The sequence below is a fragment of the Pleurodeles waltl genome, chromosome 10, assembly GCF_031143425.1.
Source record: "Pleurodeles waltl isolate 20211129_DDA chromosome 10, aPleWal1.hap1.20221129, whole genome shotgun sequence".
Classification (NCBI taxonomy): domain Eukaryota; kingdom Metazoa; phylum Chordata; class Amphibia; order Caudata; family Salamandridae; genus Pleurodeles; species Pleurodeles waltl.
Window position 1 is genome coordinate 284719324 of NC_090449.1, and position 18013 is coordinate 284737336.

The following is an 18013-nucleotide window of genomic DNA, read 5'->3' on the forward strand; positions in this document are numbered from 1 at the left end:
TTGACTGTTTATTTGTTGTGAGCGGAATAAGTATCAGTCATCAAGAAGGTTGTTGAGTGGTAAGTGTTAGTGTATTTGCCAGATAATGCCGTTTTTGTAGACATTAAAATAGCAGAGTGTTTTGGTCAGTATGAGCTAGTGCGTGTTTTTTAAATACTGTTATATGAATGTTTAAGGATAGTTGTTGCGAAAAATAGGTGCATGTTTAGTATTGAGCAGGTTTGTGCGCAGGTTTTTGTGCAGTAGCTTTAGTACAGAGGAAGGCTATACTTCAACAGTAAAATTGGGCGCAGTCCTAGATTTGACTAGGTTGATTGTTGTATGAAAGCTTTTAGGAAAGAGTGTTCTAGGCTGAACAGTGTATGTGGTTGTTTGTTTTGTTAGGGTCCCAAGAGAAGAAGCCATTAAACCTTTTCTCGAGTTGTGGGGTGGTCTTTAGGTTTGATGGGTAATTGGTGATTGTCTCAGAGATGAGAGCATTGGAGAGCCAAGCATGCGCCTTTATAAGGCACCTTTTAGGTTAATGCAAGGCTGCAGAAGAGGACAAGAGGGCAAAAGTGATGGATTTGATTTTCCATGTTGAGTTAAGGATTCAGGGGCAAATTTGACATTGAAGTGAAGCAAGAAGGGATCTTTGAAGTTGCCAATACTCACAAGATAGTTGATAGTAGTCAGTGCTCACTAGGTAGAAAGATAGTTCTTGGAAAATAGCAAGTTATAGTTGTCGTGTCAGTATTCAGACACTATACCTTGATACTTTCCCACCCTCAGAATAGTTCAGGATTTGCACTTGCAAAGAGCTGGAGTTAGTCCTCCTCCTGGGCCGGAAAGGGAATTGAGCACCTCCAAACTCACAAGAGGTGTAGGGGGAATCTATTTTCCCACGGGGGGAAAAAAGTGTTCCCTGTAGAGAAACCTAAAACTATGTAACTGCACATCATAACTACCTTTCACCTGTGTATCCTACATTCAATTCCTCATTAAGGAAATTGTAATGCCTAATCACACTTCTGGTCGTAATACCAAAAACTGCCAATGGTGCAGTTTTCCGAGCATTTTACTTAAAATATTTGTGAATAGGGAAAAATTTTACATCTGCGCCCATGTGCATAAGCAGTTACACTGGTGCATTGAGTGCCCATCTAAACCAACACAGCCCCTTATTTATTACCTCTGCACCCAAGAGCTTGCAGTGCACAACACTGCGTGGGCTTGCAAAAAGGTGAAGGGGCCTCCTAGCACAGAAATATCTAATAGTGGAAAATGCTTTATTTTTAGTAAAGTCCAGTATTGCAAACCATTTGGCTAAATGTCCTCTGACCAATTGTTAACCGAAAACGTAAGTGAATGTGTTTTTAAGGTACTGTGTAAAACTGCTTTTTTAGACCCTAGTAAAACTGTTTTGAGAAGGTGAGTTACTGGATCATAGAATTTTACTTTTTCAGTTTATGTTCAAGATGGGTGATTTCTCATATTATATATGCACACATTCTAAATTAATTTGTCTTGAGGTGTTTCAGGTTGGGGATAATATAGGTAGTATCAGTTGAAGTGGAGTCGTGATGTAAAGGACTCCTAACGTCTTATTGTACTTTATTTCTACAGGAAGAGTTCTGATCTGTGCCAGTGATGACCGAACGTGTGCTCAGCTCAAGGAGTACATCACTGGAGGAGCGGAGGCCCTTCTAATGAGATTGTACAACAAAACATTTGGGAAGGATGCAAAAGCTGAGGAATTGTGGTTGATTGGGAGAAAAGTTGCAGGATCAAAGGCACGATCTAAAAAGGCTAAGTCTGTGTCTGCCCCAAAACAAAATAAAAATAAGAAGCCAGAGTTGACTTTAACTCAAATGATGGGAAGAGCAGAGGAGGATGATCCCTCCGAGGAGGCAGATGATGAAATGTATAAAGACGATAGTGCAAGCCAGGAAAGCAGCAATGAAGAAACCAAGCCAGAAGGTCTCAACATGAACATCCCTTCAGATACTACTTACTACAGCATCCTAGAAGAGCCTCTTACTGTCATTCACCCTTTGTTGGGCTGTAGTGATTCCTACGCACTCACGCGGGTACTACATGAGGTGGAGCCAAGATATGTTGTGCTGTATGATGCAGAATTAAGCTTTGTGCGTCAGCTGGAAATTTACAGAGCAAGCAGGCCTGGCAAACCTTTGAGGCAAGTATGTTACATCATAAATTAATTCGTAACTCGCCCTTGGTTGTAAGCAAACGTACCCGAGCAGCTGTTGAAGTGGAATCATTTCTGAAGCTACGGGGCACTACTTTCGATTGTGAGATTTCTGCAACGGTATCCTGGTAGTTTTCAAAATAGAGGTATCAAACGAGCTTCATGTATAACCATGCTTACTGAAAAATATTATAGCTATGAACAAGTTTTCACCAGACTCCACTGGCTACGGCTGAGTGGAGAAGTCCATCCTCTGAGTAGTTTATACATACACAGAAGTGATCATAATGTTCCACGTGAGCTCATTGCCATAAATCACTCAACTAAACATCCTATTTACAAACTTGTTTTCAACATGCCCTGAAAACTGTGATACAGTACTCAGTCACACCGTACTCTGAAAAAACGACAGTAGAATTTCAGGGAGATAAAACATTCCAACCCATTCATATTGAACCTCACGTCTCATCAAACACAAATGCATCTTGGAACATGAAATACGTTTTTTTTAGCTTGAAATGTTTTTTTACTCATCGAAGCTTTTTCTAGGAGTAGTATGTTTTTTTAACTGTCTTTAGGAGAATTGTTATATCAACAGCGCTGATGATGAAACTTAATCATTGATTTGGATTTAAAGGCTTGGTGCCATTTCTTTTTTAGGGTGGTAGAATGTTATTTTCCGATTACAATTGAGCAAACTCAACTTGCACTATTGTGTCTGGCCTCAAGGGAAACATCTTTAATAGAAACAATAAAAAAAAAAAAAATTCAGAGGTTGCTTTTTAAATGCTGTACATACACACTGGAAGGGCATTACAGCCAATGATGCACAGTCACATCTTTCAAGAAGATGGTGCTTAGGTACGCCATTTTCAACAGTCTGTGATAGGGATTAATTAATGGTAAAGGCACTGGTCTGCGGTTAAAGAAACTGATTTTCTAAGGTACAGTCCTGGGGTCTCGTCAAATCCTTGGAGGGGTGGACATAAAATTATCATTACCTTCTGTCTGATTTGATGCATTATGTTGAACAATGTAAAGGTTTATGTATTGCTCTCAAGGATTTCATTATGTTACACACTTTGTCCTAAAGGTAAGGAGTGTTTTAAAGTTACATTATTAACAAGCACTGGGGAACTCTACATGCCATGGCTCTAAAAGGCAGAGCTTTTTGCAAAAATGTGTGCATTGAAATTCGCATGTGCAAGCTTTATGATAAAGCTCTCTATCGCGAAGTTGGTTTTCTACTGAAGAAAGCATGCATTGTGACGCTTGTATCATGATTCCCCGGCAACAATTTTATTAATTTTAATTTACCCTTCCGAAATGGCAGAAGGCCATTTTAGAACAGTAAATTAAAATTAAGAAAGTGAAAACAGTGCATGCAAACATAACAAAGTGTGCGGGGGGATGGGGAATAGGAACGCATGGGGGAGAGAGAGCGAGAAAACACATGCACTGCCATGGCGGGCCCAATGATAAAGAAGAGACCCCTCAAGTCAGCAGTGAAAGGATACAACTCACCCAGTCAAAGGACTGTGAGACCAAAATGCTCCCAGACGGAACAAACGCAAGAAAAGGGAGGAAAATCACTGAATAAAGTGCACACACGTGTGATAGACTAACAAGCCATCTAGTCATTAGCAAGAAGCCTGACCGTAAGCCCACTCTATTGAAAACAAAAGGCCTGCCAGCAGACAGCTAAAAGCTATCTGTAGCCGAGACCTAAAAATGAGTAAGATGAACATTGTGAAAAAAAAAGATTGCATTAGTGCTATTACGCCTCGCCACAAAGCAGAAATGCATACATACATTGATGGCAAAGTAAGATCATTTGAATTCAACTGGAGCACGAAGTTGCGGACATGTAGAGCTCATAACTGACAATTCATAACCGCTTTTTGCTCATCGGCATTTTACAACTTTTGCTATAGGGGGTTTATGCTGCTTCAGTGGTTTTGTAATGAGATTTATGCAGTTACAAACAGGCTTTAAATATTTGTGATACAAGATCCTGAAAGTGCGAATACAATTCAGATATCCTACTGTAGGAGCCAGCCTTTCCTTATTTTCAGTAAACATAGCATTCTTGGCAGAATAAGTGATTCTTATCCACCTATTTCAGCTGCCGTCTAATGAATACAGTTGAAGTAAGGAGTTGTGAAAACTTTTCCATTTGTGTTCACTCCCCTTTAACGCTGTATTTAGACTATTCCCACTCAGTTTGTTTTAATGTATTTAACGGAAGCTCTATAGTTTACACCAAAGTGTGATTAATTTATAAACCATCCTTCTTCCATTTAAATCATTAGTGTTTTCGGCCCTCAACAATCTAAAATACTACTCAGCTCTTTCATTAAAAAGCTAGGTTATTGTGTCCGTTTTCTCTAAATCTCCCTTCTGCTTAAACTTTTTAGGGTGTATTTCCTTGTTTATGGAGGATCTACAGAGGAGCAAAGGTACCTGACTGCCCTGAGGAAAGAAAAAGAAGCATTTGAAAAACTTATTAGGTAACATGCATGTGCTTATATTACGTACTGCAATAGTTCATATAAGAACTCTCTGCAAAATACTGTGTGTGTGGCTGATGCCACATTTGTGGTTAGGTCTATTGCCACATAACAAATCAGGTTTTTCAGTGGTTGTATGTCTGTATATTTTTCTTACCCCCTTCGCTGCCAGGCCTTTTTCCCCTCAGGTGCCTGGCCTTTTTCCCCTCAGGTGCCAGGCCTTTTTTTTTTTAAGCTATTTGGGGCAGTTCGCGCTTAGACCCTCATAACGTTTTGTCCACATAAGTTACCCACGCCAAATTTGCGTCCTTTTTTTTTTCCCAACATCCCAGGGATTCTAGAGATACCCAGAGTCTGTGGGTTCCCTTGAAGGAGACCAAGAAATTAGCCGAAATACAGCGAAAATGTAGATAAAAAAAAAAAAAAAAAAAAGGGCTGCAGAAGAAGGGTTATGTTTTTTTTTTTCCCCTGAAAATGGCATCAACAAAGGGTTTGTGGTGCTAAAATCACCATCTTCCCAGCCTTCAGGAACAGGCAGACTTGAATCAGAAAACCACATTTTATACACAATTTTGGCATTTTACTGGGACATACCCCGTTTTTTGTGTGCTTTCAGCCTCCTTCCAGTTAGTGATAGAAATGGGTGTGAAACCAATGCTGGATCCCGGAAAGCTAAACATTCCTGAAAAATAGACAAACTTATGAATTCAGCAAGGGGTCATTTGTGTAGATCCTACAAGGTTTTCCTACAGAAAATAACAGCTGAAATAAAAAAATATTGAAATGGAGCTGAAAAAAGCAATTTTTCTCCACGTTTTACTCTGTAACTTTTTCCTGCAATATCAGATTTTTGAAAGCAATATACTGTTACGTCTGCTGGACTCTTCTGGTTGCGGGATATATAAGGCTTGTAGGTTCATCAAGAACCCTAGGTACCCAGAGCCAATAAACGAGCTGCACCTTGCAATGGGTTTTCATTCTATACCGGGTATACCACAATTTATTTGCTGAAATATAAAGAGTGAAACATAGGTATCAAAAAAACCTTTTGTATTTCCAAAATGGGCTGAAGACAAGGTGTTGAGAAGCAGTGGTTATTTGCACATCTCTGAATTCTTGGGTGCCCATACTAGCATGTGAATTACAGGGCATTTCTCAGATAGTTGCCTTATATTTACACACTGTCTTACATTTGGAAGGAAAAAGTGTAGACAAGGGGCAATAATACTTGTTCAGCTATTCTGTGTTCCTCTAAGTCTCCAGATACAAATGGTACCTCACTTGCGTAGGTAGGCCTAATGCCTGCAACAGGAAATGCAGCATGGACACATCACATTTTCACATTCAAAACTGATGTGTTTTTTGGAAAGTGCCTAGCTGTGGATTTTGATCTCTAGCTCATCCAGTACCTAGGAAAACGTACCAAACCTGTGCATTTTTTTAAAACTAGACACCTAGGGGAATCCAAGATAGGGTGACTTGTGGGGCTCTCACCAGGTTCTGTAACCCAGAATTCTTTGCAAACCTCAAAATGTGGCCAAAAAACACTTTTTTCTCCCATCTTGGTGATAGAAAGCTCTGGAATCTGAGAGAAGCCACAAAGTTCCTTCCACCCAGCGTTCCCCCAAGTCTCCTGATAAAAATGTCACCTCACTTGTGTGGGTAGGCCTAGTGCCCGCGGAAGGAAATGCTCCAAAACTCTATGTGGACCCATCAAAATTATCAAATACAAAACTATCTGTTTTTGCGGGGGACACCTCCGTTTATGGTCCTGTGCTCAGCAACCATATAGGGAAACCTACCAAACCCAAACATTTCTGAAAACTAGACACCTGAGGGAATCCAGGGAGGGGTGACTTGCGTGGATCCCCTAGTGTTTTCTTGCCCAAAATCCTCAGCAAACCTCAAATTTAGCTACAAAATCGCATTTTTCCACATTTCTGTGTGGGATCATAGCACTGGGACAAATTTCCTACCACTCAGCGTGCCCCTTAGTCTCCCGGTAAAAATGATACCTCACTTGTGTAGGTGGGCCCAAGTGCCTGTGACAGGGAAGAGCCAAAAACATGTTGAAATTGAGGGGGAAACACAGCGGGTCCAAAAAGACAGTTTGAAAAAAACTTTTTTTGTCTGACAAGTACAGCATTATTTTTATTGGTATAGATGAGACAATGCTGGATGGTAGGAATTTTGTGGATCCCTGCAGATTCTGGAAGGTTCCATCACAAAAATGTGGAAAAAATGTGTGACTTCCAGCAAAGTTGGAGGTTTGCAGGGCATTGTGGGTAAGAAAATGGTGCGGGTGCATGTGAAGCACACCACCCTGGACTCACCCAGATGTTTAGTTTTCAGATGTGTCTAGGTCTTGTGGATTTTTCTACATGGCAGCGTCCCAAAGTCTAAAAAGTGCAGCCCTCACCATTCCAATTTAGTACGTATTAGGGTAGTCTCAAATAAAGTAAGCTACTTGGATTCTAGATGGTAGCCAAAGAAGCAAATATTGCAAAGTTCTTGCAGTTGTTGTTAAGGAAAGGAAACAACTTCTTCTGATATCAAAGATGTAGTGATCTGCTAGTCACAGCAGCAAAATTTGAGAGTCTTGGTTGAAGCCAAAGTTGCAGACATTATGCATCAGGACAGGATTCCATCTCAGCTGGCCTGCAGATGTCAACCCAAGTATCTGCCAGGGCGGTTGCCACCATCACCTCAGTTGTGAATGAGTTAAGCCTGACCAAATGATAGCTGATCCACTCTCAGCCCACTCTCATATAGTGGAAAAGGGCTGCTAAAATACATCCTTTCACAGTTCAGTGATAAGCTGTGTATCTTTGGAGTACACATAGAAGCAGAACCTTTGGGGGTGTATGTAGATGTTTACAAAGTGGGGTGATTAAGGTGACCACTGGGCAACCCCTCATTCTAGGAGCGATTGAGGGAGGAAAAAAGAGGACAAGTCACAGGTTGGAACCAATTTGTGAGAAAAACATAAATCATGAGTAAGCTGAACTGGATATCCCGCCAATCAGTAGTCAATCTAAAAATGGAGTGATAAATTGTGTCAAGTGCTGCTGGCTCACAGAAACTAATCTGTCTCTGATGCAGCTATTATGACCTTCCATCTTGGATCATCCAGAGGTGCTAGGAGCACAATTGAGGACTTAGTCCTTTGAAGAAGCTAGACTGTGAAGAGTCCAGAGTGTTGGAGGATTAAAGAAAGAAACAAAGATGTTTACCCACGTGACTGTAACATCACGAAACAAGAAGCCTTAATACCACTATCACTGAGAGCCAGGACAGAGGCTGAAACATCGGGATTGTAGCCCAGATGCTTTGGATTCATTATGATAGTGAACGCAAGAAAAAACACCTTGCCAATTATGTCTCCAATGACAGAGAGCCTTTGTGAATGAGTCTGATATGGCTTAGGCATGTTGTTAGTGAACATCAATGAAGTCAGGGGGTTTGCCGTTATACTCAGGCGGTTCATGACTGACATGGCAAGCCAGCCTTCAACAGCCAGTCCTCAAGCTAGGGATAAACTGGAACTGCAACAGCACCACTATCACTTTTGTAAACATCCGCAAGACATTGGTTTTCAGTGCAGACGTTCACAAAATACTACTCCCTAAACAGCCGGGTCCGACGGGAAGGGCAATTCACCTGCTCAGTCTTGCAGGGCTTTTTGATCTGGACCATTTTGCAGAACCATGACTTTGGGAGCTACTTGTTTGGTATCTATTCTAAAGGTGAGGAATCTGCAGTTAGAAGTGACCATCAGAAGAACAAGTTACTTTCTTACAATAATGCATTTTACTCCAGTATTGGAACTTTCATAGATTCACATGCTTGAATCCTTCCCCTTCGTCGAGATGGGAGCCCCCGGTATAAATTACACAAGTAGTGTTAAAATATATTAACAAAAACAGGCCCTAGGCCACTTCACTTTAACAGTCTATCAGAGTCATTTTAGGAAAAGAACCAATCTTAAGTATCCACCAATCGGGCAACACCACCCTCTTGAATCCTCCTGAGAGAAGCTCCAGCACCTCAGATTTTCTACTGCGCGTCGTGCTAGGGAGTCTCCTCAGAGCTCTGCTCTTTCTTCACACCTTTTCAAAAACATTTTCTCTCAGAAAAACTTTTCTGACTTGATTGCTAAACTATTTTCAACATGTCTGATAAGGAAAAGAAGGGTCTTCTCAGAAACTGCAAGACTTGTGGAAAGAAAAGGCTTTATTCTGAAGACCCTCACCAGGATTGCATTTACTGCCTCTACCCAGACCATTCAGCCAAGGACTGTATGGTTTGTCTTAACTTTTTCTCTAAGACTCTAAAGGATAGGGAAGGCAGATTATTGATATGGCTGCAGAAACTAAAATACAGAGAAAATCCAGTTTCTGATTCTGAGAGTGATGACTCTTCAACATCTAAAGATCATCAAAGAGGGCGAGATCAGACACAAGATCTCCCTCCCAACACTCAAAGAAAGCCCACAAAAAGACTGCTTCAGGGTCTTACAAGGGACGCAGCCAATCTTTTTCCCCTCGGAAATCTTCCAGCAAAGGGAAGAGAGGTCATTCTAGCTGTTCAGAGAGGCATAAAAAATCCTCTTCTGTACCTCCATCAGTGCATTTTAAGAAACCATCCTCTGTTTCTGCGAAAAAAGCACCACAGATTAATCGTTGACGAGACCGCCGGTGAGTGTTTTTCCGACGTTGACAACGACTTCTACATTTCCACCGTCGACGACAGCACTGATGACAACGTCGACGACGACAGGTACCCCACGGTCGACGAGAACTGCATCAATGACGCCGTCGAACGTCTACACATCATCATCGTCGACGGCGCTAATGACAGTATCAGCCCTACAGTCGTCGCCGTTAGACTCGTCGGTGAGACTTTATTCCATCAAGATATCCATGCGTTCAGTGTCTACGACACCACCAACGACATCGTCGACGAGGGAAAAACATCAAACAACTCATGAAAAACTAACGCCAAAACATACATCACCTAGTAAGGTGTCCTCCCTTGTTCCAGTACACCTATTAGAGGGAGATGAAGGCTCAGATGACAAGGGGCCATTCGGAGCAGCCCATAGTCCATCCCAATTGAACGTGAAGTATCAGGAAGAGGATGAGTACGATGAATCATGTGACCCTCAATTTTATGGCGAAGAACAGCAATACCAACAGGGGGCATATATTCCATCCTCCTTATTGTCCGACCTCAGAGCAATGGTAGCTGACTACAGCAGGCGTTTTCCTCCTCAAGGGGAACAACCTCCTCCATCGCCCGTCTCTGGGGTTACCCCTCCATGTCAGAGACCAGCTTCTTTACCTCTCATGAACGTGGCTACTCCGGATATGACGCTTCCTCAGGATACGGACATGTCAGAGGGAGATCATGAAGAAGGGGAGCTCCTGGACACTCATTCCGGGTGGGATGAATACATCATCCCTGCTCCTCCTTCTCCTTCTCAATCAAAGGTGGAGTCCCCACCAGACGACATAGGAGGATTTCACAATCTCATAGAAAGGGCTGCCAAACGTTTTGCTTTGCTAATGCCATCCAAGCAAACAGACTGTTTCCTCTACGACTTTAAAGAGCCTTTCCAAAAATCTGTGCGCTCTATTCCGATGGTTAACTGTCTGTGGGAAGAAGGTCTAAAGGTCATGCACAATCCTGCTACAGTTACAGCAGTACTGCCTCGTTTAGACAAAAAGTACAAGGCACCAGACGATGCACCAGCATGTCTAACTGGACACCCTCATCCGGATTCAGTGGTGGCTCAAGCGGCACAAAGAAAGTCAAAAAATCCTTCTGCCCCAATTTCTGCACCCCCAGACAAGGAGGGTAGGCGATTGGATAATATCGGAAAAAGGTTTTCCTCTATGGCTAGCCTAGTGGTAAGAGCTGCCAACTCATTGGCTGTATTCTCTAGGTTTGACAGGCAGCTGTGGGCAGACATTGCACCTCATATTAGCCAGTTGACAGAAGATGCAAGATCAGATGCAAACAAAACTTTGCAGGAGGGTCAACGCACGTCAGCAGAACTTATTGACTGTGCAATGGACATAGCAACCACTGCTTTTCGTCAGCTCGCCGGGGCAGCTGTTCTTAGAAGGCAAGGTTAGCTTAAAGCTACCTCTTTCCGTCCAGAGGAGTAGAATAAGATCTTGGACTTACCTTTTGATGGCCAGGCGTTATTTGGAAAACACATCGATGAGGCCTTACAATCCATTAAGTCAGACACAGACACGGCAAGGTCACTAGGGACCCTACAATATCAAAAGCCCTCCTTTCGAGCTAGAGGGTGCGGCCAACCTTCATACATAGGAGGATATCAGCAGTACAGATATTCCACCTATCCTTCCTCTTGCCAACAGTACTGTCAGTACTACCCCCAGAGGCAGCCGCCGCAGCCAGCCTATGGTAGATCTGGTGGTCGAGGACGCTCAACTCGCCCGGCCAAAGACTCGGCTCGGAGAGCCTGATGTATCCGAGGCGCCGGCTACACCCAATTCTCTTCCTTTCATGTTAGGCGGAAGGATATCCCTATTCCTCAAACAATGGCAAGTCATCACATCAGACAAGTGGGTCCTCCAATTAGTGAAATAGGGCCACACTCTAGAATTCACCCAACTGCCTCCCTCCAATCCCCCCGCAGGACTCCTTCAAGATACCCACAACAACTCAAGAAGGAGATCGACAAGATGCTTCTCAAAGGAGCTATAGAGAAGGTGCCGCGAACACAGCGGGGAAGAGGATTTTATTCCAGGTTCTTCCTCATTCGAAAAAAGTGGAAGGATTGGAGGCCGATCCTTGATTTACGGGAACTGAATGCCTACTTAAAAAAGCAATCATTCTGTATGATCCGCCTACAAAACGTCCTCCTGCGCCTCCACCAGGGAGATTTCATGTCTCCACTAGACCTGAATGACGCATACTTCCACATTCCCATCCACCCTGCCCAAAGAAAATACCTGAGATTCACCGTAGTCGGCAGCCATTTTCAATTTCGGGTCCTTCCCTTCGGCCTAAAATCAGCTCCCAGAATATTTACCTAATGTCTAGCACCAATCGCAGCCTTCCTCAGAAGGAGGAAACACCAAATGTTTCCATATTTAGACGATTGGCTGATAAAAGCAAATACCTACGCAGGAGTGCGCGCAGATCAACAAAAAAGTGCGTTTCCTTACTAACCAACCTCGGACTCACCATCAACTGGGAGAAGTCCAAACCTCTACCAGCACGCAGTATCACCTTTCTAAGGGCAAACCTTGACACGCAATCCACCATGGCATGTCCCACATTAGACAGACAACAAAGGCTACTGATACTAACAAGATCTATACAAAAAAGAAGCTGTGTTTCTGTCAGTCTATTCAAGTCTCTGTTGGGCATGATGTCATCATGCATACCTCTAGTTCCTCTATCCCGACTAAAGATGCGCCCGTTACAGGAACAACTAAATCGTCAATGGCTCCAGGTTTCAGGAAGCTTCGAGGATCAGATACACATAACCCCAGCAATACTCAGGACATTGATGTGGTGGTCTCTAAGGCATCATCTATCAATAGGCCTTTCGTTTCTACATCAGCTGGCTCCGTGGACCATCACTACGGATGCATCTCTGGAAGGCTGGGGAGCCGTGCTACAGGATCTTCAAGTAAGTGGCAAGTGGCCACCGCAACTGACAACGATGCATATCAATTGGCTAGAGCTCAGAGCAGTGTACCTCGCACTACAGGCTTTTCTTCAGAAAATCTCAGGATCGCACGTGGTACTAAGAACAGACAACACCACAACGATGCATTACCTCAACAAACAAGGAGGCACAAGATCTCTCACTCTCTCCAGAGAAGCACAGAGAATTTGGAATTGGGCCTCGCAGCAAGGCATCACACTCTCAGCTGTGCATTTGCCGGGAATACAGAACCAAGACAGCGGATGCACTCAGCAGGCAGAAATCAAGCTGCCACGAGTGGGAGCTGGATCAGTCGATAGTGGACCACATCTTTTCCCAGTGGGGAACACAAACAATAGACCTGTTTGCCAACAAACACAGCGCCAAATGCCAGTTCTTCGCAGGTTGGCATCACCAAAAGGGATCTTGGGGGAATGCATTTTCGATAGTCTGGTCAGACATCTTTGCTTATGCCTTTCCTCCAATTCCATTGATCCCAAGATTCCTCACAAAGATGAAGGCAGAGCTGTGCACTCTGATATTGATAGCTCTGTATTGGCTGCGTCAACACTGGTTTGCGGAGCTTCTTCTACTGTCAATCAAGCCTCACATTCCGCTGAAGCCGTTTCCTCAATTGCTAACAATGAGCAAAGGGCAGGTATGGCACCCGGATCCAAAGTCGATGCATTTGTCAGCATGGCTCCTGGGCACAGGGAGTTCGCACATCTGAATATTCCACAGGAGTGTAGGGATATCTTGTCCAAAGCTAGAACGGATAGCACTAATAAGGCTTATTCTTCCAAATGGAAACGATTTTGTGTCTGGTGTCATCAGTGGCAGGTTGACCCACTATCTTCACCGCCAGAGGAAATATTGCCGTACTTACTGCAGTTAGCGCAAGCAGGCTTGGCACACTCTTCCATTAAAGTACATCTAGCGGCAATAGCAGCATACAGATGTTCGGATGATTTACCCTCACTCTATTTCTCTCATCTGATCAAGAGGTTCTTGAAAGGGCTTTCCAGGGTCTTCCCTCCATTCAGACCACCACTCCTTCGTGGAACCTAAATATTGTCTTAGAGCAACTGATGAAGCATCCGTTTGAGCCAATCCATCGTGCCTCCCTCAAATTCCTTTCATGGAAGGTTGCTTTATTGGTGTCGGGCAGACGAGTTAGCGAAGTGCAGGCCCTCTCTATTCAAGAGCCGTTCTTACAGTTTAAACGAGACAGACTGCTGATGCGTACTAATCCGCATTTCATCCCAAAGGTTCCTTCAGACTTTCACATCAATGAGCCTTTAGTCTTCAAATCCTTTTTTCCTCATCCTTCTACTCCGGCGGAGAGGGCATTACACTCCTTAGACGTCAAACGATGTGTTCAATTCTATTTGGACAGAACTAAATCTTTTCGACGTTCTAATCAGCTATTTGTAGCATACAGTGCACCTAGAAAAGGCCAACCACTCTCCAAGCAGAGTATTTCAGATGGATCGCCTCAGCCATTCGCTTCTGCCATCAAGCAGCGGGTAAACCTCTGCACTCATCTGTACATGCTCACTCCACGAGGGCAGTCTCTTCGTCAGCAGTGCTGTTCGCTGGAGTTTCCCTACAAGACATTTGTAGGGCAGCAACATGGAAGAGCTGTCATACATTCACAAAGCACTACTGCTTGGAATCTCTATCTCAGGGAGAGGTAGCGGGTCAAGCAGTTCTCAGGAATCTCTTCAAGTGAAAGTGAGCCATCTCTTGTCCGTCTCTCCATCCTAGAACAGGTATGCACATTGTTTATATCCCTTCTGTTCGGTTACAGAGTTATAAAAAAAAAAGAGAGAAAAGAAAGTAAACAAAAGAAAGAGAACAATGTAACATACAGAGAAGTGGGCATATTTAATGATAGTATTCACATACCATATATTCTTGGAAGTATTACTTGGTGTGTGTGTGTGTGTATATATATATGTATATATATATATATATATATATATATATATATATATATATGTTCGATGGCATGTGTAGCTGCAGATACACATGCTGTGCACATCCCGCCATCTGGTGTCGGGCTCGGAGTGTTACAAGTTGTTTTTCTTCGAAGAAGTCTTTTCGAGTCACGAGACCGAGGGACTCCTCCCATTTCGACTCCATTGCGCATGGGCGTCGACTCCATCTTAGATTGTTTTTTTTCCGCCATCGGGTTCGGACGTGTTCCTTTTCGCTCCGGGTTTCGGGTCGGAAAGTTAGTTAGAATCTTGGAAAAATCGTCGGTATTGTTTGCGTTCGGTATCGGGTTAGTTATAACAGATCGACACCGAATTAAGAAGAGCTCCGGTGGCCCTTCGGGGTTTTTTTCGATCCCCGTCGGGGCCTGGTCGGCCTGGCCACGTGTCTCTTCAAGGCTGATGGAACGGACCCCATTCCGCTTCTGTCCAAAATGCCATAACAAGTATCCATATACAGATCAACACCTGGTCTGTAACTTGTGTTTGTCACCAGAACACAAGGAAGATACTTGTGAGGCCTGTCGAGCGTTTCGGTCCAGGAAGACACTCGGGGACCGAAGAGCCAGAAGACTGCAAATGGTGTCGGCGCCGACAGGACAAGGGCGTTTCGAGGAGGAGGAAGAAACATTCTCCATCCAGGAATCGGACTCTGAGGAGATCGATCCTGAAGAAACGCCGAAAACCGTGAGTAAGACGTCGAAGCAGAGAACTCACGAGAAGACCGCTAAAGCCCGGGGGACGCCACCGCCAACAGGCCATGGCTTAACCCGAAAAATAGGTGACCGTCCATCGGCACCGAAAAAGGGCGAGCTGGTGTCGAAGTCATCCGACCCCAGTCGAGATACCGGCACACAGCAATCTCGGGCCCGAGATAGTGGCTCCGAGAAGATTCGGCATCGAGACAGCGGCACCGAAATGGGTCTGCATCGAGAAGACACGACGCCGAAAGTAAAAAAGGTTTCGTCCGAGCCGAAAAAGGCAGCCGAAAAGGTTTCGGTACCGAAACATCCGGCCTCTGAACCGAAAAGAAGTTCCTATTCAGAGGAACAAGGACTGTCCTCACAAATGAAGACACACAGATTTGAACAAGAATTAGAGACTATAGAGCCAGATCACACACAAAGGCGGCTCTTTATTCAAAAAGATACAGGGAAGATCAGCACTCTTCCTCCAATCAAAATGAAACGTAAACTTGCCTTCCAAGACAAGGACAAATAGCCACACGCAAAGGTGGCTAAACAAGTAACACCACCACCATCCCCACATCACTCTCCGCCACCATCACCTGTAGCCACTCCACCAATGATGCAATCCCCAACTCATACGGGAATGAGTCAAGATGACCCTGACGCATGGGACCTTTATGATGCACCAGTGTCAGATAATAGCCCTGAATGCTATCCAGCAAGATCATCGCCACCAGAGGATAGTACAGGCTACGCTCATGTGGTATCGAGAGCTGCAGCATTTCACAATGTCAGCCTTCATTCAGAACCCATTGAAGACGACTTTCTTTTTAATACACTGTCGTCTACACACAGTCAATATCAAAGTCTTCTGATGTTACCCGGCATGCTCAAACACTCCAAACAAGTGTTTGAAGAGCCTGTCAAGGGGAGAGCCATTACTCCAAGAGTAGATAAAAAAATATAAACCGCCACCAACGGACCCAGTGTACATCACACAACAGCTAATACCAGACTCTTTTGTAGTGGGAGCAGCGCACAAAAGAGCCAACTCACATTCTTCAGGAGATGCACCACCTCCAGATAAAGAAAGTAGAAAATTCGATGCTGCAGGCAAAAGGGTGGCGGCACAGGCAGCAAACCAGTGGCGCATTGCAAATTCCCAAGCTTTGTTAGCCTGATATGATAGGGCCCATTGGGATGAGATGCAACACTTTATTGAACATTTACCAAAAGAGTTCCAAAAAAGAGTGCAGCAAGTGGTAGAAGAGGGACAGAGTATCTCTAATAATCAGATACGGTCAGCAATGGATGCTGCAGACACAGCTGCTAGAACTGTCAACACAGCAGTAACAATAAGGAGACATGCATGGCTGCGTACATCAGGATTTAAACCAGAGATACAGCAAGCTGTGCTAAATATGCCATTCAACGGACAGCAGTTGTTTGGGCCGGAGGTGGACACTGCAATAGAAAAACTTAAGAAAGACACTGAGACGGCCAAAGCCATGGGCGCACTCTACTCCCCGCAGAGCAGAGGCACATTTCGAAAGACACAATTTCGAGGGGGGTTTCGAGGGCAGACCACAGAAGCCACAACCTCACAAACAAAGCCCACTTACCAGAGCCAGTATCAGCGGGGAGGTTTTCGGGGACAATATAGAGGAGGACAATTTCAAAAAAATAGAGGAAAATTCCAAAGTCCCAAAACTCCTCCAAACAAACAGTGACTTCAAGGTCACAAATCCACAACACATACCACCTGTGGGGGGGGAGACTAACCAAGTTTTACACACATTGGGAGGAAATAACATCAGACACTTGGGTTTTAGCAATTATCCAGCATGGTTATTGCATAGAATTTCTCAAATTCCCTCCAAACATCCCACCGAAAACACACAGTATGTCAAAACAACATATAGATCTTCTAGGACTAGAAGTTCAAGCATTGCTACAGAAAGAAGCAATAGAATTAGTACCAAGACAACAATTAAACACAGGAGTTTACTCACTGTACTTTCTGATACCCAAAAAAGACAAAACTCTCAGACCTATACTAGATCTCAGAACATTAAATACCTACATCAAATCAGACCACTTTCACATGGTTACTTTACAAGACGTAATCCCACTGCTCAAACAACAAGACTACATAACAACACTAGACTTAAAGGATGCATATTTCCATATACCAATACATCCTTCACATAGAAAGTACCTAAGGTTTGTATTCCAATGGATACATTACCAATTCAAAGTGTTGCCATTCGGAATAACAACTGCGCCAAGAGTTTTTACAAAATGCCTGGCAGTAGTAGCTGCACATATCAGAAGCCAGCAAATACATGTGTTCCCGTACCTGGACGATTGGTTAATCAAAACCAACACGCTAAGACGGTGTTTACAATACACAAAATATGTCATAGAAATCCTACACAAACTAGGTTTCTCAATCAACTACGCAAAGTCACACCTTCTGCCGTGTCAAACACAGCAATACTTGGGAGCAACAATCAACACAGCAAAAGGGATTGCCACTCCAAGTCCACAAAGAGTTCAAACATTTCACAATGTAATACAGGCCATGTATCCAAAACAAAGGATACAAGTCAAAATAGTAATAAAACTAATAGGCATGATGTCTTCATGCATAGCCCTTGTCCCAAATGCAAGGTTGCACATGCGGCCCTTACAACAGTGCCTAGCATCACAATGGTCACAAGCACAGGGTCAGCTTCTAGATCTGGTATTGATAGACCGCCAAACATACATCTCGCTTCAATGGTGGAACAGTATAAATTTAAACCAAGGGCGGCCTTTCCAAGACCCAGTGCCACAATACGTGATAACGACAGATGCATCCATGACAGGGTGGGGAGCACACCTCAATCAGCACAGCATCCAAGGACAATGGGACATACAGCAAAGACAGTTTC

At 43.8% G+C, this 18013-nt stretch overlaps 1 protein-coding gene across 3 annotated transcripts in view; it reads left to right on the forward strand.

Moving 5' to 3' along the window:
- Window positions 1-18013, forward strand: part of ERCC4 (ERCC excision repair 4, endonuclease catalytic subunit) — a 232308-nt gene that overhangs the window by 184780 nt on the left and 29515 nt on the right. For all 3 annotated transcript variants that reach the window (XM_069210419.1, XM_069210420.1, XM_069210421.1), the window contains 2 exons: window positions 1606-2176; window positions 4606-4698. In XM_069210419.1, the coding sequence (XP_069066520.1) occupies window positions 1606-2176; window positions 4606-4698 (664 nt within the window). The remainder of the gene's footprint in view (window positions 1-1605; window positions 2177-4605; window positions 4699-18013) is intronic.